The sequence below is a fragment of the Vicugna pacos genome, chromosome 7, assembly GCF_048564905.1.
Source record: "Vicugna pacos chromosome 7, VicPac4, whole genome shotgun sequence".
NCBI classification, from domain to species: Eukaryota; Metazoa; Chordata; class Mammalia; order Artiodactyla; family Camelidae; genus Vicugna; species Vicugna pacos.
This window is the reverse complement of record NC_132993.1, coordinates 78,330,439-78,357,177: the sequence shown is the minus strand read 5'-3', so window position 1 is coordinate 78,357,177 and position 26,739 is coordinate 78,330,439. Positions and strand designations below refer to the sequence as shown.

General features: G+C 38.3%; 1 protein-coding gene across 1 annotated transcript; it reads right to left on the bottom strand.

The window, feature by feature from the left end:
- Positions 1–11: 11 nt before the first annotated feature.
- On the bottom strand, positions 12–26,739 carry DLD (dihydrolipoamide dehydrogenase). Its single transcript, XM_072965221.1, has 14 exons — positions 26,602–26,739; positions 25,061–25,139; positions 17,289–17,368; positions 16,741–16,809; positions 15,897–15,966; positions 14,399–14,499; positions 13,948–14,091; positions 13,478–13,579; positions 3,620–3,810; positions 2,786–2,956; positions 2,286–2,475; positions 1,765–1,902; positions 836–925; positions 12–746 (listed from the first exon to the last, which is right to left on the bottom strand). Exons 1-14 carry the CDS (start codon positions 26,638–26,640, stop codon positions 681–683), a joined length of 1,530 nt encoding a protein of 509 aa, XP_072821322.1. The 5' UTR covers positions 26,641–26,739; the 3' UTR covers positions 12–680.

Genomic DNA, 26,739 nt, shown 5'->3' with positions numbered 1-26,739 from the left:
TAACCAGTATGTGAGTATTTAAGACGTGTTTATTTCCCACTGTGATACATTGGTTCTCCATTTAATATTTGAATTTTATAGATATACCACCTTAATTTGGTTAACTGTATGTAACAATACCTCAGACTGTGGACCTCGATGGAATCTTAAAAATCTAAACACATAAATTCTAGCTCTAAACTCCAAGAATCTGGGGATTAAATAAGAGACCACTTTTTATTTACAAGTTGTTGATGTATGTTTTCAACTTATTCTAATGACTGCTTCCGATGTGAAAACCAAGTTTAAAATAACTTGATCACCTTGCTTCAAACACAGCTGTTCACATACCATACTCCAGCTCCATCCATGTAAGTAAATCCAACTTTACTGTATCAGAAATAAAACCTAGTTAACATAAACTGAGTGAAGCTGAACCTTTCATAAACAGCATGAAAATGTGTTGAAAATTTTCCAGGATGCTACTATACGTAGCTTTTTTCTGCAATATGAATGCACTGAAGCAAAATATTTATTTAAAATAGATGAGATTATTCAACTCTGTCCAAGCCTATTACATACATTCCAAAAGTTTCATAATTCAGTCCTAGAAATTTTTGGCGCTCTGAGCATTTCCTGTTCAGAAATGTGACCTCTACAAAAAGCTCCTGGGAAATTTCAGAAAAATATAATCTTCTAATTTAAAAGTTGATTGATTTGCCAAATGATGCCGCCAGGTTTGCTTCTCTGAAAGCTTCTGATAAAGTCTGCAAGGGAAGAAATTCAAAATTAAAAACCAAGGGTCTATGGGTCAGAAGACAATTTAGGCAGCCGTTAACTGTGGATGCTCACTTACCGGATGTGCGTGACAGACTCTGGCTATATCTTCACAGGACGCTCCATATTCCAGTGCGAGAGCGGCTTCATTTATCATTTCACCGGCACCCTTTAAGATAATACACCAAGAAGTAATTTTGTTTCCATGGCAAAGACGACTACCTTCTGATAGGAGAGACTGTAACAGTTAAGCTTTTCCTGACTGGAGGCAGTTAACAGATAAAGCAGCACACAAGTTAAGAGCTTGGGACCTGGAGCCAGGTGGCCTCGATGCCAGTCCTGCCACTTACCACATCAACTGCTTGCTGACTCTGCCTCATTCTGTTTATTCACCTCCAAAATGGGAACAGCAACACTTACCTCGCAGGGTTGTGGAAATTAAAGTTAATGCACATATTTAGGAACAGCTGTTCCAGAGTAAGCACTCAAATGTTCTATTATCACTACTGACACACCAGACACCCAGCAGAGGGCACACTTCACATGCAGCGGTAGGAAAAGCTTCTCTTAGAAGTAACATTGGAGCGGAGACCTGAATAATCATCCAGCCATGCAAAGATCTGGAGGCAGAGGATTCTAAGCAAAGGGTACAGTAAGCACAAAGCGCACACACACACACAAAATGGGTGGAGAGGTGACTTCAGAGGAAAGATAGTCAGGACCACATTGAGTGGGGCCTTGTGTGTAAGTCTGAAGTTCAAAGGACCGCTAGAGAGTTTTAAGCAGGCAAGTGGCCTGGTCTGTGTTTTAGAGGAATAATGGACAATCTGAGCTGCAGCACAGAGCAGCCCATCTGGTGGGCAGGACCGTGAGTGCTGGCGGTACTGTCCTAGAAAACGCTGCACAAAGAGGCCACATTCAAACCTTTGCTAGTAGGTAACAACCGCAGAAGGTAAACGCCAGGTGGTTTTAAATTAATCTGAATCGCACTGCTTTCCCAGCACTCACAGGTCCGAGGATATGTGCTCCCAATACTCTGTCTGTCGACTTCTGCCCAATAATCTTCACCATGCCGTCTGTGTCAGCATTGGTCTTCGCTCTGCTGTTAGCAGCAAATGGGAATTTCCCAACTTTGTACTCAACACCCTGAGAGAGACAGAAAATGAGAACCTACATAAACTCGCTTGAAAGAGTTCGTTCCCCTTTGGTAAAATCTTCTACCATTTGTTCAGAAAACCAGTCCCAAGAAGGCAGTTCTTCACAAAGCACACAGAAGGAAAGACCAAAAGGCTTGTCACTGATAAATATTTTGCATACAAAGATAAGAGCTCTAGAATGACTCGTTTTTAAGGAATACAGGCAAGTGAGTGAGCTCCTTGATGACACTAGCAAAGTAAAAAACACAAACTGACCTACAACGTTCTAGTTACTAAAATGCATAAATGCAATAATACTAAAAGGATTCTCAGCCACGTGTGTCATTAACCCAGTTCCCACATTAGAGTGAAACCACCTAGGGTCAGGATTACCTCTTCTTTCAACTGCTCTTCCGATTTGCCAACCCAGGCAACTTCAGGGTGTGTGTAGATCACCGACGGGACACAATTGTAGTCAATGTGCACGGCGCCCCCGGCCATCCCTTCAACACAGATGATGCCTTCATCCTCTGCTTTGTGTGCCAGCATTGGGCCGGCAACCACATCACCAATTGCATAGATGCTGCCACAGAGATCAAAAGAAACAGCGAACTTCTGAAATCACAGACACTCATCTTCAGTTACGCCATGGTAACAAAAAATTTAAGTTTCCAGTTAAGCCACCAAAAAAGCCAAATAAAGCTCTTCAAATATCTATGAGTTCAGGTTTTAATCTTGGGTAATAAAAAATTCAACTAATTATTTTTGCTTTCACATGCTAAGTTTAGTTCTTCCTTAAAGCCAATGCATTTTTTAAGCATGACAAAAGTCTTATTTTCAAAACAGTGTGAAATTTTTCAATGACTGAAAATACAGATAAATATCCAACTTACTTTGGAATTTTAGTTTGGAATCTGGTATTCACTGGAATTCTACCTCTAGGATCTAGTTCAATTCCAAGTTCTTCTAGTCCCAAATTCTGAGTAAAGGGTCGTCGGCCAATGCAAACCAGGAGTACATCACAAGTGATAACCTCAGCTTTACCACCAGAAGCAGCTTCAATGCTAGACAGTGTACAGCACACATCTGTTAGACACACATCTCCGTGAATAGCTGACAGACTTGGGAATTTAAGACCAGGCACTTCTCAGGTATTGATGACACTTCTAACAATGTAAGTTTGTTACAAATACAACAAACATAAGGGTCAGGCAATAAAAAATGTACATAATCCTCTAGAGGTCCGTCATTAAAATCTCACAACAGGAAGGGGAACACGAGTTAAGAACACAGGTCTTAGAGTGAGACAGACCAGGTTCAAGCAGTGGCTCTGTCCCCACCAGCAATGCGACCTTAGACAAGTTATTTCAGTATTAAATAAACAGAAAGCCAGGCACACAGTAAGCAATCAAATTATTACTGATTTCCTCATGTATCTGTCAATAAAAATATGGAGTTATTTTATTGAATACTGAATATTGAAAAGAGTTTAAATTTTTCTAAATGCATACTATGAAAAAGGACGTTACACATGAGAACACTGGATTAATTTTTCTAGCATCAATGTGATCATGAATTTCAATGGACAGATTTACCAAGCAATACTGAGTTACACCATGCAATAAAATGGTATTAAGTTATTTAAAAATCTGATTCTAAAACCTGAGTTTCTTCTTAAAGAAACACACAGCAAGGCATCCCATCAAAAGCAGACGCAGCACACTTACGATACATCGATTTTTCCATCTGACTTCTTCGTAGCACCAGTAACTTTCGTGTTCATTTTAAATTTAAATCCTTGCTTTTGAAGGATGCGTTGAAAGTTTTTGGATATCTCCATATCAATTCCAATCCCACCAACATGACCCAAAAACTCAACTGCGGTCACGTCTGCACCGAGTCTTTGCCAAACTGAACCCTGCAAATAATTTTTTTTTAAATGATCATAAAAATAAAAGTTTCTATAGCAAATGTTTGAAAAAATCATCTTAAATAATTTATTGTAAGATTATTTTCCTGTGTTAATATCCCTATTAGAAGCTCCGAGGTTTAAAACTGTGGCAAGTATGTATAACTTCATATATTTATTCACTCACTCAACACTTACTGAGCACCTACTGTACGCTAGGCACCACTTTAGGTGGTAGGCATATATCAGTGAACAAAACACCGCCCTGAGGGGCCCTTAATTCTGATAGGAGAGACAATTAAGTAAAGTTCAGGCAGAGGATAGTAAAGTGCTATGAGAAAAACAAAGCAGGAAGTAGAACCAGACGACTGAAAGGAGAGGGGTTACAGTTTTAAATAGCGTGGGTAGGGAAGACTCACTGGGAGTGACATCTGCACACAGACTTGGAGAGAGGGAATGAAATACACAGGTAACTCGTCCAGCAAAAGGAACACGTGGGCAGGACGGTCCTTAGGGGAAGAAGTAACATCTTATTGCTATTACTGCTATTTGCAAAATATTAACCGGTTTAAAAATTTCATGAGTTTTTGGGGTGAGAGCTGAGTTAACTAGAGGCAATACAGTGACATGAAAAATCCAGTAACAAGCATACACAAAAATTAATTCAGAATGGGTCACGGACCTAAATATAAAACCCAAGACTACAAAACGTCTAGAAAAAACACAGGAGAGAACCTTTGTGACCCTGAGTTAGGCAAAGATTTCCTAGCTACACCACTAAAAGCACAATCCATAAAAGAAAAAAAGGAAAATTAGACTTCATCAAAATGAAAAACCTTTCTCCAAATGTCAGTATTACGAACACAAAAAAAAGAGAAACCGTGGGCTGGGAAGAAATATTTGCAAAACATCTGATAAAAGATAAATTCAGATTACATAAAGAATTCTCAAAACTCAGTAACAAAACAAACCAACCCAATAAAAAAAGAGGAAATATTTATGCAGCCACTTCACCAAAAGAAGACAGAGATGGCAAAAAGCACATACATGCTCGACATTACAAGCCACTAGAAAACTGCAAATTAAAACCACAATGAGTTACTACTACACACCAGTCAGAACAGCTCAAAAACAAACAAAACCACCACCAACTACTGGCGAGCAAACAGAGCAGCTGAAATTTACACTGCTTTAGCAGCGGGCGGGTGTAAAATGATGTAGCCACTTTGGAAAAGAGAGTTCCTCTAGGGGTTAAACACAGAATTACCATCTGACCCAACAATTACACTCCTAGGTATATATTCAAGAGAAATGAAAACGGATGGTCACACAAAAACTTGTACACAAATGTTCACAGCAGCATTATTCATACTAGTTCCAAAGTGGAAACAACCCAAATGTCCAACCAATGAATGAGTAAACAAAATGTGCTATATCCATAATACAGAGTATTACTTGGCCATCAGGAGAAATGAAGTATACATGAACCTTGACAACAATGTACTAAGTGAAAGAAGTCAGATACAAAATGCCACACGCTGTAGGAATTCCATTTATATGAACTGTCCAGAACAGGCAAATCCACAGACACAGCAGGTAGATGAGTAGTTTCCAAGGGTTGGGAGAAGGGAGGAATGGAGAATGACTACTGATGGGCACAGGGTTTCTTTCTGGGGTGATGAAAATGTTCTGGAGTTCGTGGTGAATATACTAAAAATCAGTGAACTGTACACTTCAAGTGGGTGAACTATATGATATGTGAATTATACCTCAATAAAAATGTTTTTTAAAAAAGGAACCACTCTTCTGAATCTAAATCAGAATAGTAAGAGTGTGGAAATGATAAGAAGCATCATCTCAAAGTGTGTAATTCAAAGTGGGGAGTCAGCACAGCCAGACAAGTGTCCTGCTCTTCAGGAAAGCTGACCTTGAAATCCCTAGAGATAGGAAAACTCCAGTAACATCTACCATTCACTTAGAGCTTGTTAGACGCCAGGCACTATGTTATGGGTTTTAAACGTATTAACCTTATTAAATCCCAACAAAATCTTATAAGGCAGTTATTCTTATCCCCGTTTTTGTAATGAATCAAGTAGTTCAGAGAGGGTAGTGAATTTAACAGGGACATAAAGTCATTAAGTGGCAGAGCTGAAATTCATTACATTCTTTAAAGCTCTACATTAAATTGGAATGGAGGAAGATAAACTATAAAAAATAAGTCATACAAATAATCTTTATGAGAAAGTAAAGAGATATATAGGACTACGCAGGAAGTTCTCTATTAAGCCTAAATTTTTAAAAAGACATGTAAAAAATCCAATATAGTAACAGGCACATAGAACACTGTGTCAAGATGCTTGAAATGATCAAAGGCTTGTAAAAATCGTAAAGCAAAGCTGAATTATTGCTTGGCGATATTATTCTATTGACCAACAGAAGAAGGGAAATCTGTTAGTCCTTTTTTCTTGCTTGTTTTATCCATCTATGAGAAAAATTTTCAAAGAGTGAATAGGAGAAATATCACTGAGCAAGAAGTGAAACCCAAGATCAGAACAATTAGTCATTCTGGACAAATTAATTCCCAAATCAAATAAATTAGATTACAGAACTTAGATAATAGAGACAGTGAACTCTGGGAACTTGAGTAGTATTAGAAAATTGCCAAAAGGTAGCAGACAGGCAAACATTGCCTAAATTTTCAAAAGTGGAAAAGAAGAGATTCTAAAAAGAGAATAGATTCTGAAATGTGGAGTGGAGGTCAATCCCTGCTAAACACTAGAAGAGACTATTAAACAGCCAGTTGGACAATCATTAGACAATACCACAAATGTTTCAAACGGGTCATGTAAACTGCCTATACTTTATTTTCTGAAGATTCTTCTGGGCTGGTTAATGTAGTATACCTTGATATCAGCAAGGTGTCCAAAAAAAAGAAAGAAAATCTCATCATATCTTGTAGATGTGATGGATCAATGGAGATTCAAATACGTTTATAACTGGTTAAAGACTGCAGTATTAGATGGTTTTTCAATACTTAGTACTGGCAGTGGATGACACCAGAGAATGATCGATTAACCAATTTTAGATCAGATGATGGACTATGTGCCTTAGCTAACATGCTTCTCCAATTTACGAATTACATAAAGCAAGAAACAGCAGTTAAGTGTAAGCGACAGAATCAAGACAAAGAAACAGACTGGAATAATGTGTGCAAGTGAACAAGATTAAAGAAAGGATAAAGGTCTTGAATATGTGTAAGCACATCTGACTGTCCTTTATGACTGGATTACTGCATTCTGTTGTTTCTTATTTTGTAGCTGGTTTTATTCCTTTGATAACTATGTAAGTTTAAAAAGCTAAAGATCTAATCTGTTCTTAGAAACAATAATTAGTACACATATGAAAACTGAAAAAATGTGCACTATACTGTTTGCATGTATTTACACGCAATATAATGTTTGTGCAGTCAAATTGTAATAATTTTACATAATAAAACTGGAAAAGAAGAAAAAAGAGGTGAAAGAGGGAGATGAAAATAGTATTTTTATTTTTGAATATTAAAAGGTATTATCACTTAAAAAAAGATAGAAGTTCAAAGACCTTTATTTACGTTTTAAAAAATTAGAATTCCTCAAGCAAAAGATGTGAGGTTTTCATCTGACTACAAGTCAACATATGCTTTAAAAAAAAAACAAAACCCTCTTAAAGGATTACATTAAAAGTATATTATACATATCAAAAGATGAAGACATTCTCTCCAAAATAATCCAATCAGAACAGCATGCAGAAAGAAATTGAAAAAAAAAGAAATATACAAAATCTATGAGATAATATAAAGCATGCCAACGTACACACAATAGGGGTCCCAGAAGGAGAAGCAAAAGAGAAGGAAATCTAAAATGCATTTGAAGAAATTATGAACAGACAATATTAACAGACCAATTACCAGTACTGAAATTGAGTCAGTGATTTTAAAACTCCCAATAAACAAAAGTCCAGGACCAAATGGCTTCACAGGTGAATTCTACCAAACATTTAGAGAAGGGTTAACATCTATCCTTCTGAAATTTTCCCAAACATTTGCAGACGAAGGAACACTTCCAAACTCATTCTATGAGGCCATCAACACCGTGATACCAAAACCAGACAAAGACATCACACAAAAAAAGAAAATTATAAGCCAGTATCACTTATGAATATAGATGCAAAAATTCTCAACAAAATACTAGCAATTAGATTCTAACAATGCATTAAAAGGATCATACACCACGGTAAGTGGGATTTTTCCCAGGGATGGAGGGATTTTTCAATAGCTGTAAATCAATCAATGTGATACACCACATTAACAAACTGAAGAATAAAAACCATATGCTCATTCTCAATGCATGAGGAAAAAGCTTTTGATAAAATTCAACATCCATTTATGATAAAAACTCTACAGAAAGTAGGCACAGAGGAAACATACCTCAACATAATATTAAAGGCCACATATGACAAACCCACAGCTAACATCATTATAGTGAAAAGTTGAAAGCATTTCCTCTAAGATCAAGAGCAAGACAAGGATACCCACTCTTGCCACTTTTATTCAACATAGTTTTGGAAGTCCTAGTGACAGCAATCACAGAAGAAAAAGAAATAAAAGGAATCCAAATTGTAAACAAAGAATTAAAACTGTCACCGTTTCCAGATGACATGATACTATACATAGAAAATCCTAAAGAAGCGACCAGAAGACTACTAGAACTCATCAATGAATTTGGTAAAGTTGCAGGATATAAAATTAATACTCAGAAATCAAGTGCATTTCTATACACTAACAACAAAATAGAAGAAAAAGAAATTAAGGAAACAATACCATTTACTATCATACCAAAAAGAATAAAATACCTAGGGATAAACCTACCCAAGGAGGAAAAGACCTATGCTCTGAAAACTGTAAGACACTAAGGAAATTGAAGACGATATAAACAAATGGAAAGATACACCGTGTTCCTGGATTGGAAGAATCAATAGTGTTAAAATGGTCATACTGCCAAAGGCAATATATAGATTCAATGCAATCCCTATCAAATTACCAGTGACATTCTTCACAGGGCTGGAACAAAAAATGTTAAATTTGTATGGAAACACAAAGACCCTGAACAGCCAAAACAATCTTGAAAAAGAAGAACAGAGCTGGGGGAATCATGTGCCCTGACTTAAGACTATACTACAAAGCTATAGTAATCAAAATCATATGGTACTGGCACAAAAACAGACACACAGATCAGTGGAACAGGATAGAAAGTCCAGAAATAAACCATGCACTTATGGTGTATGACCATAGGAGGCAAGAACACATACAAGGGAGAAAAGACAATCTCTTTAATAAGTGGTGCTGGGAAAACTGGACAGCTACCTGTAAAAGACTGAAATTAGAACATTCTCTAATACCATATACAAAAATAAACTCAAAATGGCTTAAAGATTTAAAAATAAGATCAGATACTGTAAAACTTCTAGAGGAAAACATAGGCAGAACACTCTTGGACATAAATCACATCAATCTATTTTTGAACCAGCTCCTGTAATAATGGAAATAAAAGCAAAACTAAACAAATGGGATCTAATTAAACTTAATAGCTTTTGTACAGCTAAGGATACTATCAGCAAAACAAAAAGACAACCTACAGAATGGGAGAGAATATTTGCAAATGATGTGACCAACAAGGGACTAATTTCCAAAATATACAAACAACTCATACACCTTAATATCAAAAAAAAAAAAAACAAGCAACCCAATCCAAAAGTGGGCAGAAGACCTAAACAAGCAATTCTCCAGTGAAGACATACAAATGGCCAATAGGCACATGAAAAAATGCTCAGCATCATTAATTGTCAGAGAAATGCAAATTAAAACTACAATGAGGTATCACCTCACACCAGCCAGAATGGCCATCATTAAAAAGTCTACAAATGATATTGCTGGAGAGGGTGTGGAGAAAAGGGAACCCTCCTACACTGTTGGTGGAGTGTAGATTCGTACAGTCACTATGGAAGACAGTATGGAGGTTCCTTAAAAAACTAAAAATAGGCTTACTATGTAATCCAGCAATCCCACTCCTAGGCATATACCCAGAGAAAAATATAATTCAAAAAACACATGCACCCCAATGTACACAGTAGCACTATTTACAGTAACCAAGACATGGAAACAACCCAAATGTCCAACAGATGAACACACACACACACATACACACACACACACACACACAAATACTACTCAGCCATAAAAAAGAATAAAATAATGCCATTTACAGCAACATGGATGGACCTGGAGATCGTCATTCTAAATGAAGTGGGTAGGAAAGAGAAAGAAAAATGCCATATGATATCACTTATATGTGGAATCTAAAAACCTAAGGGACACAAATGAACTATTTATTATTTATAACTTAGATGACTGATTTCTTGGGTATGTGTGAGCACATTTGACTGTCCTTTATGATTACTGCCTTCTGTTAATTCTCATTTTGTGTTTGGCTTTATTCCTTTGATAACTATGTAAGTTTAAAAAGCGAAAGCTCTAAACTGTTCTTAGAAACAATGAACAGTACATACATATAAATTTTTTAAAATATGTGCAGTATATTGTATATATGTATTTACATGCAATATATTGTATATATGCAATCAAACTGGAACAAATTCTACCTAATAAAGCTGAAAAATGAAAGAAAAAAAGAAAGAAATTATGGCTGAAAACTTCCCAAAATAAAAGAAGGAAGCAAATATCCATATACAAGATGAACCCAAACAGACCCATACCAAGACATATGAATAAATGATAAAACTTAAAAAGAGGATTCTAAATATATATATACACACACACACACACACTCAGCCATAAAAAAGGATGAAATTCTGCCATTTAGAGCAGCAAGGGTGGACCTAAAGAATATCATACTAAGTGAAGTAAGTCAGACAGAGAAAGACAAATACTGTATGATATATCACTTATATGTGGAATCTAAATACAAATGAATGCATACATAAAACACAAACAGACTCAAAGATTTATGGTACCAAAGGAGGGGGCAGATAGATTAGAAGTATGGGATTAACAGATACAAACCACAATACAGAAAACAGACAGGCAACAAGGATTTACTGCGTAACATAGCAAACAATATTCAGTATCTTTTAATAACCTACAATGGAAAATAATATGAAATACATATATATATGAAACACTGAATCACTTTCCTGTACACATAAAATTAACACAATATTATAAATCTACTATACTTTAAGGAAAAAAAAGGAAAGAAAGAGTTTGAACTTATCCTAGTGCTATTTTGAGTCACTGAAAATTTTAGCAGGGAAGGGACATGATTACATTTGTGTTATAGAAAAAAATCAATCCAGCCACTCTGAGGAGAACAGATTAGAAACTGGAAAAGTCAGAAAAACCCAGTTTAAGATATGATCCTGGCCTGAACTGGGTCCTAAGCAAATGCATGAAAAAGGGGGTACACACATGAGGTATCTATCAGGCAGGATCACACTAGGAAGTAGACTGACTGACAATATGGGGACGAAGGCATTAGAAGAGTCACATGATTCCCAAACTTCTTGTTTAGGCCTCTAGATGGATGACAGTACCACTCACTGTTGTGGGAAATGTTAGAAAAGAAATAGGTTTTGTTTCATTTTGTATTTTGGGGGCAGAGGAGGGAGAGAAAGCTTAAGTTACACACTTACTGAACTGAGTGCCTTTGAGACCCACAAATAAGAGTAGCTAGAAAGCATTCAGATATTAAAGTCCAGAAGCAAGGAGAAAGGATTAGGCTGCAAATAGGTAAGAGTCCTTGGGTAACAGAGATAAGAGTAAAGAGAGTATCCTGTGGAAAGACAAAAAGGATCTGGGCTAGAACCCTGAGACAAAACCTAGAGTAAGACTAACAATTAGAGGGAAGGCTGAGAAAGGGAACCCGCACAGAAGACGGAGAAGCCAGCCCGAAGGGGAGGTGCAAAACCCTGAGTGTGTTTTGGTTAGAGAAGTTAAGGGAAAAGTTTCAAAGGCAAGCAAGTCAGCAATGCTGTTTGCTACCAAATAAAGCAGTGAAGAAAAATCCATTCATGGCCTGTCAAGAGCAATCTGATGGCACAAGAAGCCAAGGACCGCAATGAAAGGAGCTGATGAAATACAGCATCATCTCTTTCAAGAAGTCCGGGTGTGGAGACAAAGTGAGAGGGCAATTAGCAACTGGAGGACACAGAATCAAGAGAAGGCTTATTTTTGTGTACATAGCCTGTGTCTGAGTGCAAATGCATCTTGGCGTGCATGGATGCACACAGGTGCCCCAGAGAGGGCTCAAAAGTAGGGGAGTTTGAAGACTAAAAAAATACAAAAAACACAAAACAAAATCCCTGAAAAGGCAGAAGATGACGCACCACCAAGTACAGGGCTCAGTCTTAGAGAAAAAAGCACTTCCAAAGTTACAGGAGAGAAGATCAAGAGAACAGGTGGAACAACAGGCAAAAATCTCTTCAAAGCTGGGGCATCAGGTTGAGGGAGTTCTCATCTGATGGTTTCTCTCTTAGGTGGTATTTAGGCAACAAGGTCACCTGCAGGGAAGGGAAGACAGTGTGCTGGCAGAAGTGTGAGACAGGTGGGAAGCGAAACAGCCAGCGCAGACACCAGGAGAGTGCACCATCTAGGGAAATAACGGGGTTGTCAGCAAGGCTGAGGTTCCTGTTGAGATTTGTGCCCAAGTGTTTACACAGGCACTCATCTGCAGGATGTGTGTTTTTTCTCCTGGTACAGTCAATACCCTGGGTATAGCATAAAAAAGGCAGACAGCTGAATTCAACCAGGACCAGAGTTTTGCCAAGCAGGTACGACAGGCAGCAAGGCCAGGGACTCAAGAACACCTGTAAGAAAGTGGCTAAAGTGATGGACTAAGGAATCGACGTTGATCAGGAAAGCAGTCAAGATGGGAAAGGGCAGACAGCAAAAACACAGAGGGATCTGTGGACTAGAAAACTTGACAGTTACTGAGTCTGTCTAACAGGAATAACTGAGTAAGAAAGGAGGTTACGGTTAGAGAATAAAATGTCTGAATTTGTGATTCCAAACGAGATCAATTCTTGGTGATTACCAGGTAAAATGGCCCTGGAAAGGTACCTAAAATGTAAAGAAGAGGTCACTGGACATACAGGAAAGTTGCCAGATGGACAAGGAGGGACAATAAAACGGGCAGAAGCCTCGAAAAAGCATAGTACTCAGAGAATTGCAAGTATGTGACATCTCTAAAACTTAAGAGGAAGAGAGAAGAAGACGGAGAGGCAGAGAAGAGCCAGATCATATCTTTATCTGACATGCAGTCTGCTCAGAAGAAGAGCTGTCTGCTGAAGGGCTGGCAGATTTAAATATCTGAAAGGCTGGCAGATTTTTAAAAATTAGTCCAGTTCTAGGAAACAGGAAGAGTGGGAGATACAGGCAAGCAGATTTCAAAATAAAAGAGAATGTTCTAATAACGAATGATTACATAAATAGACTGTCTTGATAACTCTTTACTACTAGAAGTGTTTAAACAGTCTGATCTACCTGTGATGTTATGTAAAGAGTATCATTAAACCCTTTCCAACTCCATGGAAGTATAAAGAGGCAGAAAAAAACGTCACTTACCAATTCTACACCAATTACTCCTGCACCAATGACAACCATCTTTTCCGGTACTTTTTTTAAAGACAAAGCACCTGTAGATGACACTACTGTATCTTCGTCAATCTATAATATGAAAAAGAAAAGACAAGACACTAAGTCACTTATTTGTTTTGACCTATTTATGACTTCTATCCATTTACTCATTTTTATCAAAACCCATTAAAATTGCTTGCCTGAAATTTTATCATTCAGCATTTCAAAACAAAATGGTCAATTTTAACTTCACACTGAATTCAAATATATCTTAATATAAAGTGTTCTATTTCTGGTCAAGATCACTGCGGAATAAACACAGGCCAATTTCCCAAAGCTGAATGACTGTCAGCATCTAGTACTTCAGTCAGAAATCTCTCAGTCTATATACAGCATAAAGCAGTTTATAAAATACATTTCTGAAGGAAGGTTGTGAGAGCTATAAAACGTGTAAATACCGTAATTCCAGGAAAAGGAGAAACTTCTGAACCTGTGGCTATAAGAATGTTCTTTGTGTCAATAACTTGAGTGCCGCCATCGGCTTTCGTAGCAGTGACCTGAGTTTTCCCAGTTATCTTTCCATATCCATTCACATGAACGACCTTAATAAAATAATGTTTATAAATTCACAAAGTTTAAAATGATTTTTTGGATAAACAAATACGATTAGTAAGAAAAAAACTGTTAAATACTTTACAATACAAAATGCTGCCTTCCTTAGTAATGCTATACATGGAGCAGCAAAGATTTTGTTTTATGTATCAGGGAAGTCATTTCACGTTAACATGCTGTTTTAAATTAAATAAATATCCCCCAGCAGCCAAGTTCTAACAGCAGCACTGTCAGCATAAAGCAATGTTCAATGTGAATATACAATAAAGCAAAAATCTGAACATTAAACACACTGACCTTATTTTGTTTGAATAAGTGGGCAATTCCACCCGTTAAAGCTTTTACTGCATTATTCTTCTGCTCCATCATCTTCTCTAAATTCAAGCGAACTTCAGACACTATAATTTGTTAAATAAATCTTTAGTCCTTGGCTAAATTCCTGAAGCAATGTGTGATTATTTTTCACAAATCGAGGTCTGAAAAATTTTAACCTAATGCCTACAGAACTGTACAAAGGCAATATTAAAATGTTTTAACTTAGTAACTGATATAGTAATTGTAGTGGACAACAGGCCAAAAGCATCCTATCACAGTAACAGAATCTACCACACCCTGTAAAAAGTCTACCTGCAGGAAAAACAAAGCCCAAAATAAAACAGTATCCCCCACTGTGACAACATATTCTCCAACACCTTATGATGATTATCAGTCTGGAAGAGATTTAAGCAATAAAGTAAACCATTACTGGAAATTTTAAATAAAAGGAAATGCTCAATTTCATGACACAAAAACTATTGAAAATACACATCTGAAAACTTCAAATACAGAAGCTTAGTATAAAAGAGTTTAATCAACTAGATTTTAATCATTTAACTCAGAAGAGAACTCTGAAGCAACAATAAGATAAAGAAGCTCAACTCAACAGAACTTCAGAAGACTATCTTAGAAATCAGCTCATGCAACTAACACGTATCTTAGAGACATGGAAACAGAGCCCCTGACAGATTTGATTTACCAATGGTTACAGAACTAGAACATCAAGTTTTGCCTACAATGCAGGTAGGTCTCTGACTAACCCTGTGTCTTCTTTCCTTGGTGGATAAGCACAGATGGTTTTGATTCAACTTGACATCTAGTTTAATGTATTTGCTTTAATGTCTATACGTCACCCCTATACCTATCAGTCTGCCTACACTACAGTTCCATCTTTCAGAAACCTACTGCTACAAAGAAACAGATGAAGGAAAATTAACACCTCTCACCCCTACCCTGCCAAGGTGTGTTTTGGCCCTTCCTAGAACAGACTACCCTCATGTTGGCAGGACGGATCTGCCAACAATACTTGGGAGAGAAAGGATGAAATGAAAACAGCCCATAAAGAATGGCAGAAGGTACAACATACCACATTAAAATGTTACCAAATGTCCTTTCCCACTATGCACGTCCCTCCCTCTCTCCCTGCATCTCCTTCCACCACCACCAACTTGGGCAGACCTGCCTTCCTTCACCGGTATCTGCCCATTGCACTCAGGAATCCAGTGCCCCCTAGTGATCTCTAGGTTTCAGGGAATGAAAACTGACTCCACACACACACTCAAGTTGGCAAAGGAACAGATGTCACAGTAGAAATATGAAGTTAAGCCTTCTTTCTTAAATAAATGTCTCCACATTTTTTAGATTTTTTCTTACTCTTTCCTCACTAAACATATTACACACTCATTAGACACACGTAAGTCCTTAACCAGAAGACTCAAAGTTAAGTGATAACATTGCTGAATATGAAAGATATACATACTTTCAATTCCCCTAGATGCAAAATCTTTTCCATGGGCCAAATGGTAATAATGAGAGTTATTTAATAAAGCCTAAAGGAAATAAAAAGACTAAATTATCAAACGTTCAGACTATACATAATCAAAAAACACTTATGAAATGACATTCTCTACATGAAATAGTACATAGGACTGCACCAATTCAGTTTCTGTTCTTATGTAATGAGTCTAAAGACAAACAATGATGACTTAAACATTCAACAAAAAAGAATGAGAAACAAAACATCTTTTTTAAAGATCTGCATTCTTTTTTATTGGCGTATACTCAGTTTACAATGTTTTATCAATTTCTGGTGTCCAGCATGTTCCAGTCCTACATATACATACCTATATTCCTTTTCATAGTCTTTTTCATTATAGGTCACTACAAGATATTGAGTATAGTTCCTTGGGCTATACAGTATGAACTTGTTAAAAACATTTTTACTTTTTTTTTTTGAAAGCAAAAGATTAAGTACACACTTCAGAACAGCAGGTGAAAAAGGCAGTCACGTTTTCACACATGAAGGGCTTAAAAGAAGAATTTACTACCTATTTATCTGTTTCACTGAAAGGAAAGCTAGAGAAAAAAATGGAACATCAGAGACTGAATGGAAAGGCTAGGCATTCTGAGACAAGAAGTTATTTCAGGAATGTATGGCAGACTGGTGAGTTTTACCAAGGAAAAACATACTTATTTTTTAAATCATCTATGGGTTTTTTTTAATAACTGTATTAGCTTAATTAGCTTAATATTCTGATCTCAATGTATCCTTCTAGTTGGTGGCTAATGGAAAGATTTCTGCACTGTATAAAACATACGCTCACCTTAGAAGGAATACAACCAACATTCAAGCATGTTCCACCAAGTGTTTCATTTTTCTCAACGCAGACTGTCTACAACCAAAAAATACATTATTTACTGCATTACAACCCGAATTGTTTTGGTTCACTAAAATTCCAAATGTATCTGTCTTAATTCTACAAAGCACACTACTCCAGCTGTGTTTGTGAAAATGAGATACAGATTCCTTTATAATTTATTATTTGAATAATACTAACCCCAAAGTGAATTACCCTAAAAGATTTAACAACCAAATACATACTTTTAACTCTATTATTGTATCTTCCAAAGTGTGATTAGAAGCCAAAACGAAAAGTACTGGGGGGAGGGAAAAAATAATGACTTTTCTTTCCATTTCATGAAAATACTTCAACCAAATAACCCTCAATCTTCATTAGTCTCAGGCCTAAATATAATTTATAGAATTAAAAAATTATTTTCCATTATTAATAACCAGCAAAGTATTTTGTAACTATGATCAACTCTTCCCAAATGAAAATGAATCAACACCTAATGTGAGTCTAAACCTTACCTTGAAGCCTAACTGGGCGGCTTTTATAGCAGCAACATATCCTCCAGGACCAGAGCCTATCACTGTTACATCAGCATCAACTGCAACAAAAAGCACATCGATATAAAACAGTAAATTACTTAATACTGACCCAAAACAGTAACTTTAAAAAACAAACAAAAAAAACCTCTTGCATTTTAAACCTCCAAGAATGTGCAAGTAACCAGCATTTTTTACACAGTACTTTTTATTCCTAGGTACCTGATGCTGTTTGCTGTACCCAAAAGCAGCTCAGGACAGGCATTTAGTGACACGTCTATATGCAGGAAAGAGCCTGAGCTCTGGGATGTGACATACCTGGGCTTCAAATCTCAGCTCTTGCCACTTAGCTCTGTGACCACGTGACTTAATTTTTCTGTCATTCATTGGCTTAAATGACTGATGTTAGGGTTAGATAAGTTAATTTCGTATAATACCTTGGTACTCTCAACAGATTTAAGACTGCTTACACCCCTTTCAGGTACTCAACTGCTAAGATACCAGGGGAAGAAAATCTGCTTCCCTATAACACATGGCAAATACCTTTTGGACTGTATTTGAATAAAGATAAACTGTGTAGTTTAAGATAACAGGCTAAACAGAACATTTGATGAGCTATTCTGGATATTTATCATATAAAGACAAGAAACTGAAAATTAACTTTGATTAGCAGCTTTAGGAATACAGTAATTATGATACAAATGTAAAAATAAGTCCAAGTATTCCCATTCGCAATTCAACACTAAATAAAGCAACAATAACTGTTAAGAGTTAGAGAAGCCTCCTTTCTCCTTCCCCTCCACTGTTCTTACAACCTCAGTCACTCCAGCATTTAGCAGTTTATAACACACTTTCACATATACTATTGTGGGAGACTAGGTTCTTGCCTCACACAGGAAGAATTCAAGAGCAAGGCACAGTAAAGTGAAGTTTATTCAGAGACGTATTTCACAGGAAGCAGGGTCTGTCTCACTCAGAAGGATAAACAGCTTAGGAGATACACACTCCATAGGCAGAATGTGGGCCACCTCAGGTGAGAGGGAGAGAGGCTGAGAGGTGTGGGAGTGTGTACTTTAAAGCAGAAGTAGACGCACACTCCATAGACAGAGTGCGGGCCTTCTCGGACGGTGAGAGAGAGAGCGAGGTGTGGAGTTATTACATTTTATGGGCTCAATAATTTCATATCCTAATGAGTAGGAAGATTATTCCAACTACTTTGGGGAAGGGGTGAAAATTTCCAGGAAACACCACCAACCCCCTTTTTGCCCTTTTATGGTCAGCCTAGGAACTGTCACACGCCAGTGGGTGTGCCAGGAGGCTCAAGGTCTACTGAAAGTCAGATCTTCCACCATCTTGGTCCTAACCAGTGTGTCCTGTCCTCAGCTGCTGTGTCAATCCTTCAATGGTTGTGCCCTGCCCCCTTTCCGCCCACTTCACTGTCACGTTTGAGTCTCAGGACTTCCTATGAGAAGGTAAGGACTGCATACACCTGACATTCTACAGATAAAAAACACTAAGTTCACAGAGGTCAATTACGTTGCCCAAGGTCATCTGGCTACTATGCGGCAGAGACAAAATTAAGCTTTCTGTCTCTCCTTCCAGTGGGCTTTCCATTATTCAATACTTCTCCACTCCTCAATTTAAAACTATCCCAGAGAGCAATAATCAAGCTTCCTAATTACTAGCTATCTGACCTTCGGTGCGTAATCTAACCTGCTTCACTTTCAGATTCCTCATCTGCAAAATAAAGAGCACAAAAAACCTATCTGGGGTCATAATACAGAATAAATAATGTATGTAAAAGGCTTAACATAGTACCTGGAACGTACATAAGTATTCGCTATATAATAACTACATGCTGACCTACAAAGATGGCAACTTTAACTTATCACCCCCTCCCTGACAAAACACAAATGGGACTGTAGTATCATTCAAAAGACCTCTGCTGGCCAGAACAGAATCACAGAAGTTTTGTGTTGGAAGACAACTAACAAGTTATCCAACCCAGTTATCCACAAAGTCTAAGAATCTTCCTACTGAATAAACCAAAGTACTGGTTATATCAGTTCTCCTTGGTTATACCACGTGATAATTGAGAATACTCGATACGTGAAAAAATACAGCTAGTCCAATTCATGATAACACTACTGCTTCAATTTTTACTGATCCATTTGTGCTTTTTGGCTGCACTGCTTGGTTCACTCATTCATGTTCAGAATTAAGTATATAATAAAATGCATTTCATTTTCAAACCTTGAACCAAATGATGACCTAAACAGTATCCCTTAATTTGGGTTCTAATTTTTAATTTCACAGTAATATAAATAAAAGCTACAAAACGGGTTCCTTTGCTGAATTTTTAACACCTTTTTAGATTAGATTTACTCAATAAATCTGTATATTATAAACACAGAAAAGCAAAAAAATTGTATTTTATTTCCCAATTTACTATATAATCTTAGATCTTTTTAAATAGTATTAAAAAATATCAGAAAAAAGTTCACCTTGCACTGATGATACTGGACGTACCACGCCGTCAGAATCCCACTAAAGTGCTAGGAAATACAAAGATGAAGGGAAAAAAGTCTTCATCTAAAAATTTGTCAGCTGCAAGTATAGGAGGCTATGATCCAGTGCAAAGCTTCAAAAATAAGCCATTATTTAGGAGAAATATACCAATGTCTACAACTTACTTTGAAATGCATCAAAAAAGTAAGATGAATGGATGGATATGTATATGGAAGAACAGGTATGTCACAATTAAGATGGTAAAATATGAAGAATCTACGGGTGTTCCATGTAAAATTCTTGCCAATTTCTAAGTGTCTGCAATTTTTCACGATAATATATTAGAAACACAAACCAGGTAGCTCTCACCTTTACCCAAGGCTGCTTGCAAGTGAAAGTTTACAACACATGATTCTGACTCACCATCTCCTTGTCAAGAAGCATAACTTAATTTGGTTCCCATACATATTTTTAAAAATTAGGATACAGTAAAGTAGTTAAACATACATTTACTTAGGGACACTTCATGGAAAATTTTACAAAATTAGCATCAGCCTTTAAAAATGAAAAAGAAAAACTGAAAAGGATATACCAATTGATAGCATAAGAGAAGAATGACTAAGCAAAAATGGCAAAAGACAGCTGGATAGCTGTCTGCATTTCAGGTGGCAATAAAATACTGGGAGAAATCTATCAGGTTGATACTTTAAAAAATCCTGGGGTACAATGAGAGGTTGACTGACTCAATCAGTCAATGCCATGAAATAAACCGAAAAGTAAGAAAAAGTGCTCTGAATGTTACTCTACATCTGTTACTTAAACCATTATAGGGAAAATAAGGACACCACATTACCAAGGCTGCCACTGAAATAAAGGTGCTGGTTACAAATCAATTGTAATCATCAAATTATACAACATTAAGAAGTCAGCCTGCAATAGTATCTGCCACTTGGGTAACTTACTACAGGCCAGGCAGTGAGCTAAATGCTTCTTGTTGTCTTGCTTAAGCCTCAGGACATCTCGGTTACACAGTTATTACTGTCATCTGACAGGGAAGGAAAAAATAAGGCCGAGGGTAACTAAATAGCTTGCATGAGGCTGCACATCTAGTAAGTGATCCAGCCAGGATTCAAACCAAGTTCTTGAGATTCAAAAGCCTATGCTCCTACACAACCATGCCTTCTAATCACTTGGAAGATCCCATACTCTCCAGGGCAATCAGGAATTCCAAGTAAGATAGCAAGAAGGTCTCCACTATCAGAATGAAATCTAATGTTCATGCATGCCTACCCTATGAGGAAATCATCACTACCTTCAAAAACCTTACATTATAGTTAGGGAAAATAGGCACATATCAAAATGGACATAAACCAAGATTATTTTTAGAAAGAAAAAAAAAGGGAATAGGGAAAGAAACACCCTAAGGCAATAACCATTAATTACCAAATTCACTAAATGAGTATAAGAGCTGTTTGGTAAGGTTTATTTGTCTTGTTGGAGGGTGGGGGTGGTGTTTAAAATTAACAATATTAGCCTTAATCTTCAGTCTGTTTCCGTAGTCACACCCTATACTTGTGATCACCAAAAACTGCTTGGCTTCTAAAATCTTGAATCACTTTCTCATCATTATCATACAACCTCCTAGCTGATAAGGAAAGAGAAACATAGTAAAAGAAGAAAGGACCTGAAGTAAAACAAAGACTTCAAAAATGAGCTCTACCATCTCTTACATTCTTGGGCAAATTACTTAAATCTCTCTGGGCTTTGACCCAACACAGGGGTAATAGTGATGGTAATATCTACACCCCAGGGTTGAGAGGTCAGAGATGAGGTATGTCAAGACCCTGGGAGGATGCCAGGTGCATACTAAGCACACAATAAATGCTGCTTCACTCAGATTCACCTCCAAACTTCAGTCCTGCAGCCTCCAGTCCATTCCCAGCCTCCATAATTCCCCCACACTGCTAGCCCTGCTAAAACCCTATTCAGACCTCAATCTCTTGCCCTTCATTGGTTTCTTTGTTTCTTTCTATGGTCCAAGTTCCCAAACACATCATCCAAATCTCTTCAGTAATGATTTCTCCAGCCTCATCTCCCACCACATTCTGCCCACCCCACCAATACCAGGCAGCTGAAGAGTCAGCAATAATGCATTATTGTTAGCATACCCCCAGTGAATTATGCTGGTCCACCCATGCACATTCTGTCCCATCTCCCTAGAAAGAAATACCGCAGCATGCATTTCACATTACAGACACTATTCTAAGCTCCTGGGCTACCTATAAATAAATGACAGAGCCCTGGTTCCTATAGTCTAATGAGAAAAAGCATTACAACAAAAACGCCAATCTGCAATCAGAATGAGCTTTAAAAACAAATTTGATCATCTCACGCCCCTGCTTAAAACACTTCAGTGACTTCCAACTTTCCTTAAAAAAAAGAATCAGGGTCTTTCACAATCTGGATCTCCAACACATTTCAGTCACACCGGCCCTTTTTGAGCTCCTCAAATGCACTACCCTCTTTTCTCACACCAAATATCCCCACAGGCCGTTCCTTCTACCTGGAACACCTCTGCCCAAACCCACTCCCACCTCAACCCTTTTCAGATATTGACATCATTTCCTTAGGAAAGTGCCTGTGACCATTCTCAACCATGTATAGATTTCATAGCTCCCTATGCTTAGTCTGTGGAGTCCTTATCACATTATGTTTGCTGAATGTTTATCTTCCCCAAATGGACTGTAAGCTATAAAGCTGCATCTTGTCTGGCTTGTTCACTGCTGCATCCCAGCAACTAGCCCAATAACTAGCACGCAGTAGAAATTCCGTATTTGTTGAAATAATGAATGAATAAATGAATGTAGTAAGTGTGACTAGTGAAGTGCTCGAAGTCCACTCCTGTCTTGAAATGGATCGTATCAACACCACCACACAATACTTTTCAAACCGTGATGAACTTGGTGCATATTCAAACATCTCCCAGATGCTGTAACGGGGACTGTATCATAACAAGCTTCGAACTCCTTAAGCTGGTCAGCCAATACTCACCTAAGGAAGCAGGCCAAACAGAAATGTGATCAAGAGTGTAAGCTCTAGAGTCAGAAGACTTTTACCAGCTCTGTCGTTTCCTGGCTAACCTCTCTCGATTCAGCTCCTCCATTTACAAAATGGGGAAAATAGTAGCTCACCCCTTGCAGGATGGCCACTAGGACTAAAGACTGTGCCTGAGACAGAGTAAGCCCTCAGTGCATCAGTTACTGTTACTGGGTACTTCCTGTGTACCAGACACCACACTGGACGCTTGTGATGGAGCATTAATTACAACAGACGTGGTTCCAGGGTTCATTTATTCAATAAACATGTATCGAGTACCCACTGTACCACTGTCAGTGCTAAACAGTCACAGACCTGGCCCCAAAGAAGTGTGCATTCTTGAGGAAAAGCCAGCCACTAATTAACTGCCTCAGATGACTATAAATATGTATAGAAAATGCTTGTTATTTTGTCCAAAGACTTCACACACTGCACCTGCACAGGTACCAAGGGATTTGGACTCTACTAGATGTCAAGGATCACTAAAATGTTTGATTCATGAGTGCTCAGTTATCCTTGCTCCACTACAATCTAAGTTCCTGTTCAGGGACTGCCTGGCAAACAGAAAGTACTGAATAAATATTTGTTGAATACATAATACCAAAGGTGTAGAATTAGCCATGAAGTCTTTAATTGCAGGTTTTGGAAATGAAAATCTAATATTTCTCCTGTTGAGTTGAGACGAGTAAGTAATATTCCCATTTAGCAAAAGAGACAATATGACTTATAGCTCAATAAAGCTGGGGGAACAGGGGCACAAAGGGTATAATGGGTCCAACTTTTTCTCTTATCATGAAATTCATATTTTTTAAAGGACTTGACCTGCTCAAATCCAGAATAAATCCCCCAGTGTTAGTCATTAGTGACCAGAATCCTCCTACTCTTTCTTCTAGGAATAAAATATGCAAAATGATAATAGTTTGACAACAGCTTAAGGATACAGGATAAAATTATTTCACAGTATGCAGAGAGACTCATGGCCACAGTTCCCCCAGCTAAAGGTTTCTACAATGAAGGTTTAAGACATGTGCAACTTTACTTATGATTATATGGGCAAATCCAGTAAATGTCAAAATAGATCATTTCAAATAATCAATAGCCTTCATACTGGGAGGCCAAAATATTTTACTACAAATCCATTAACTTCCTATTTAAAATACCTTAAAAAACACAAATCCTTTAGAAACTTCAAAAATAGAAAAAGGTATAATGAAGAAAATATCCATAATCCATAGCATCCTTTCAGGATATATCTTTCTCGTCTTTAAAGTGTGCTTCTCAGTGGGGGGTGTAGCTCAGTGGTAAAGCGCGTGCCTAGCATGCACGAGGTCCTGGATTCAACCCCCAGTACCTCCATCAAAAAAAAAAAAAAAGTAAACCTAATTACCTCCCCTCAGAAAATTAATTAACTAATTAATTAAAGCATGCTTCTCTGAGCCCATCAAGATTTCCATTTAGCATGCAAAAGTCATCTCACCATTCCAAAAAGTGTTAAGCAACTAACACACTCAATCTTACCCAGTGGACAGAAGTAACTTTTTAAGTCTAAACTTACAAAATCGCTGCCTTGCTCAAAACCCTTCAGTGGTTCCGCATCACACCTGGAGTAAATCCTGGCCTGGCTCCTAAACCCTCCATGATCTGATCCCTGCCTACCTCTCTGATTTTACACTCTAGGGGTCTCTGCTCCAGCTACACCAGCCTTCTTGCAATTCCTTAAACCTCACAAGCTAATTCTCATCTCAGACTCTTCTCACTGCTGTTTCTTTCTGCCTAAAATAAACTTTTCACTCCCTCACTTCACTCAGGCCCCTGCGTAGAGAAGTCCTGCCACCCTACCTAAAACAGCCTCCTCTCCTCCCAATTACCGGGTTTAATTTTCAGTCACTTCCCAGAATATCTCCCTGTTACTTGTGTACTGCTTGTCTTTTACCACCAGGCTCTAGGTTCCAAAAGAGCAGGGCTCTGCCTTGTTCACCACCTGGAACACATTAGCTGCTCAATCAGCATTTAAGTGAATGAATATGTGAACAAGTGAATTCTATGGCTGCTTACTTTATTATTAGTTATTCTAATATTCACTTGCTTTTACATTTCAACACAAAGGAAATATGAGCTATTTTGAGGAAAAACTTTCACTGAGTACTTACTTGGTTGATCTGCGTAAGTTCTCAGTGGCACTGCAGAAACTCCTTGCAGACCATGAGATATTCGACTGAAATGGCCTCTCTGAAAGAAAGAAAATGTTTCTATTACGCAAAATAAAAATTCAAAACATAGAACTACTGAAGGTCCTCGAAAACAATGATTTTAGGCAAATGAAGCAAGCAATGATTATTAATGTATCTTCCACTGCCACACAGGTTACATTATCAGTTTCTCCTCTTCCATAACAACAATCAACTTGCCACACTTATTACTATGAATATCCAACAAACCATCTCATATTTAACCTAACTAAAAAATGCTACTCAATGGTGCTAAGTTTTCTTAAATTTTCAGTAAGCATGGCTAGGTTTTTAGTGCCAAGAATCATTTCAATGTCGTAATTAAAACTTTCAAAGCTCTAGCTTAAGTGGTCGAATAATCTGCACTATGATCCTTTCACACGTAATTATTGTTTCCTAACTCAAGTCTACTGTGTACAATCTTTGAAGATGATACAAGATACGTCAGGAAAACGCACAAAGTAATGTACTCGTATTCAAGAGCTACTACAGTTTTACAAACTGCACCATAATCTCCACAACAGTCTCTAAAAATGGATGCCTACTATTTCAAACTAAGACACTGAGGCACAGAGAAACAGAGCAAGTAGCAGGTAAACAGAAGGCAGTGACAAAACCTACACTGATCGAGTTAACTTTATCCATTCCAATGCAATTCTTGCACCTGAGGTCAGGACAGCAGACCAAAGCACAGGAGACTAGATGTCAGTCCTGAGCTTTAGTCCTAGCTCTGCTTTTCACTAAAAGTATGACTTCTAGCACGTGACATTAACTTTGGGGAACACAGGCAACTCATCTTTGGAACAAAGAGTTGGATCGCTGTTATTATTCCTGAGGCTTCCATCAGTGTAGTATCCTGCCACAATCCCACATACATACAATCTGGCTGTAACTGATACGTAGATGAAAAGGTAAAGCTGTCTTGACGATAAGCCGCTACAATTAAAAATACAAGCTTCTAAGAGGGAAGTCAAAGGACACTAGCTTTTGGCTGCAAAGACCGAAGGCACCTTTGAGGACTTGATAGGGCTACCTGTTAGGGCTGACTCGGTCTGGGGCTTTCAAGCGCTGGCCCCAAGGTTACCTGCCCACTACAGACAGGCAACGCAGGGGCCGGGATGCGAATTAGGAAAAGGTGTGAAGAGTCGACCATACACGGCAAGGGCGACTCAACTTCCTCCAAGGTGGAAAGGCCTCTGTGGGACCCCCAGGTCCCACGGCCCAGGCTTGGAGGGGGCTGTGAGTGACTGCTGACCGTCACACAACCGGCGGGGCCTCTCCGCAGTCCAGGCCTCCGCCTCGGAGCCGCCGCCCGGGCTGAGCCGGTTCAGGGGCGGAGCCGCAGGTGGTCCCGGCCTGGCCGCCGGCCTCTCCCACCCGCACCAGTCAGGCCGCACCCCGGACGCCGTCAGCGGCCTCTCTGTGCCTCTGGCTCAGCACGACTCCACCCAGTCGGTCCCCACCTTGGCCAAGGAAGAGTACACGCGACTCCAGCTCTGCATCTCGCCGCTAGACTTTCCTTTCCGCCAAGGTTTTCACCTCCGCTCACCGTCGCCGCAGCCTCGCCAAGGTCTCCCCGCCCTGCGCATGCACAAGCGCGG

Excerpts from the sequence above, each read along its gene's own strand:
- DLD (XM_072965221.1), bottom strand. The coding sequence starts at position 26,640 with ATGCAGAGCTGGAGTCGCGTGTACTCTTCCTTGGCCAAG. Across the intron at positions 16,810-17,288 it reads CCGCCCAGTTAGGCTTCAAG|ACAGTCTGCGTTGAGAAAAA; the intron begins GTAAGGTTTAGA and ends TTTTGGTTGTAG. Across the intron at positions 1,903-2,285 it reads AAGAGCAGTTGAAAGAAGAG|GGTGTTGAGTACAAAGTTGG; the intron begins GTAATCCTGACC and ends TGTCTCTCTCAG.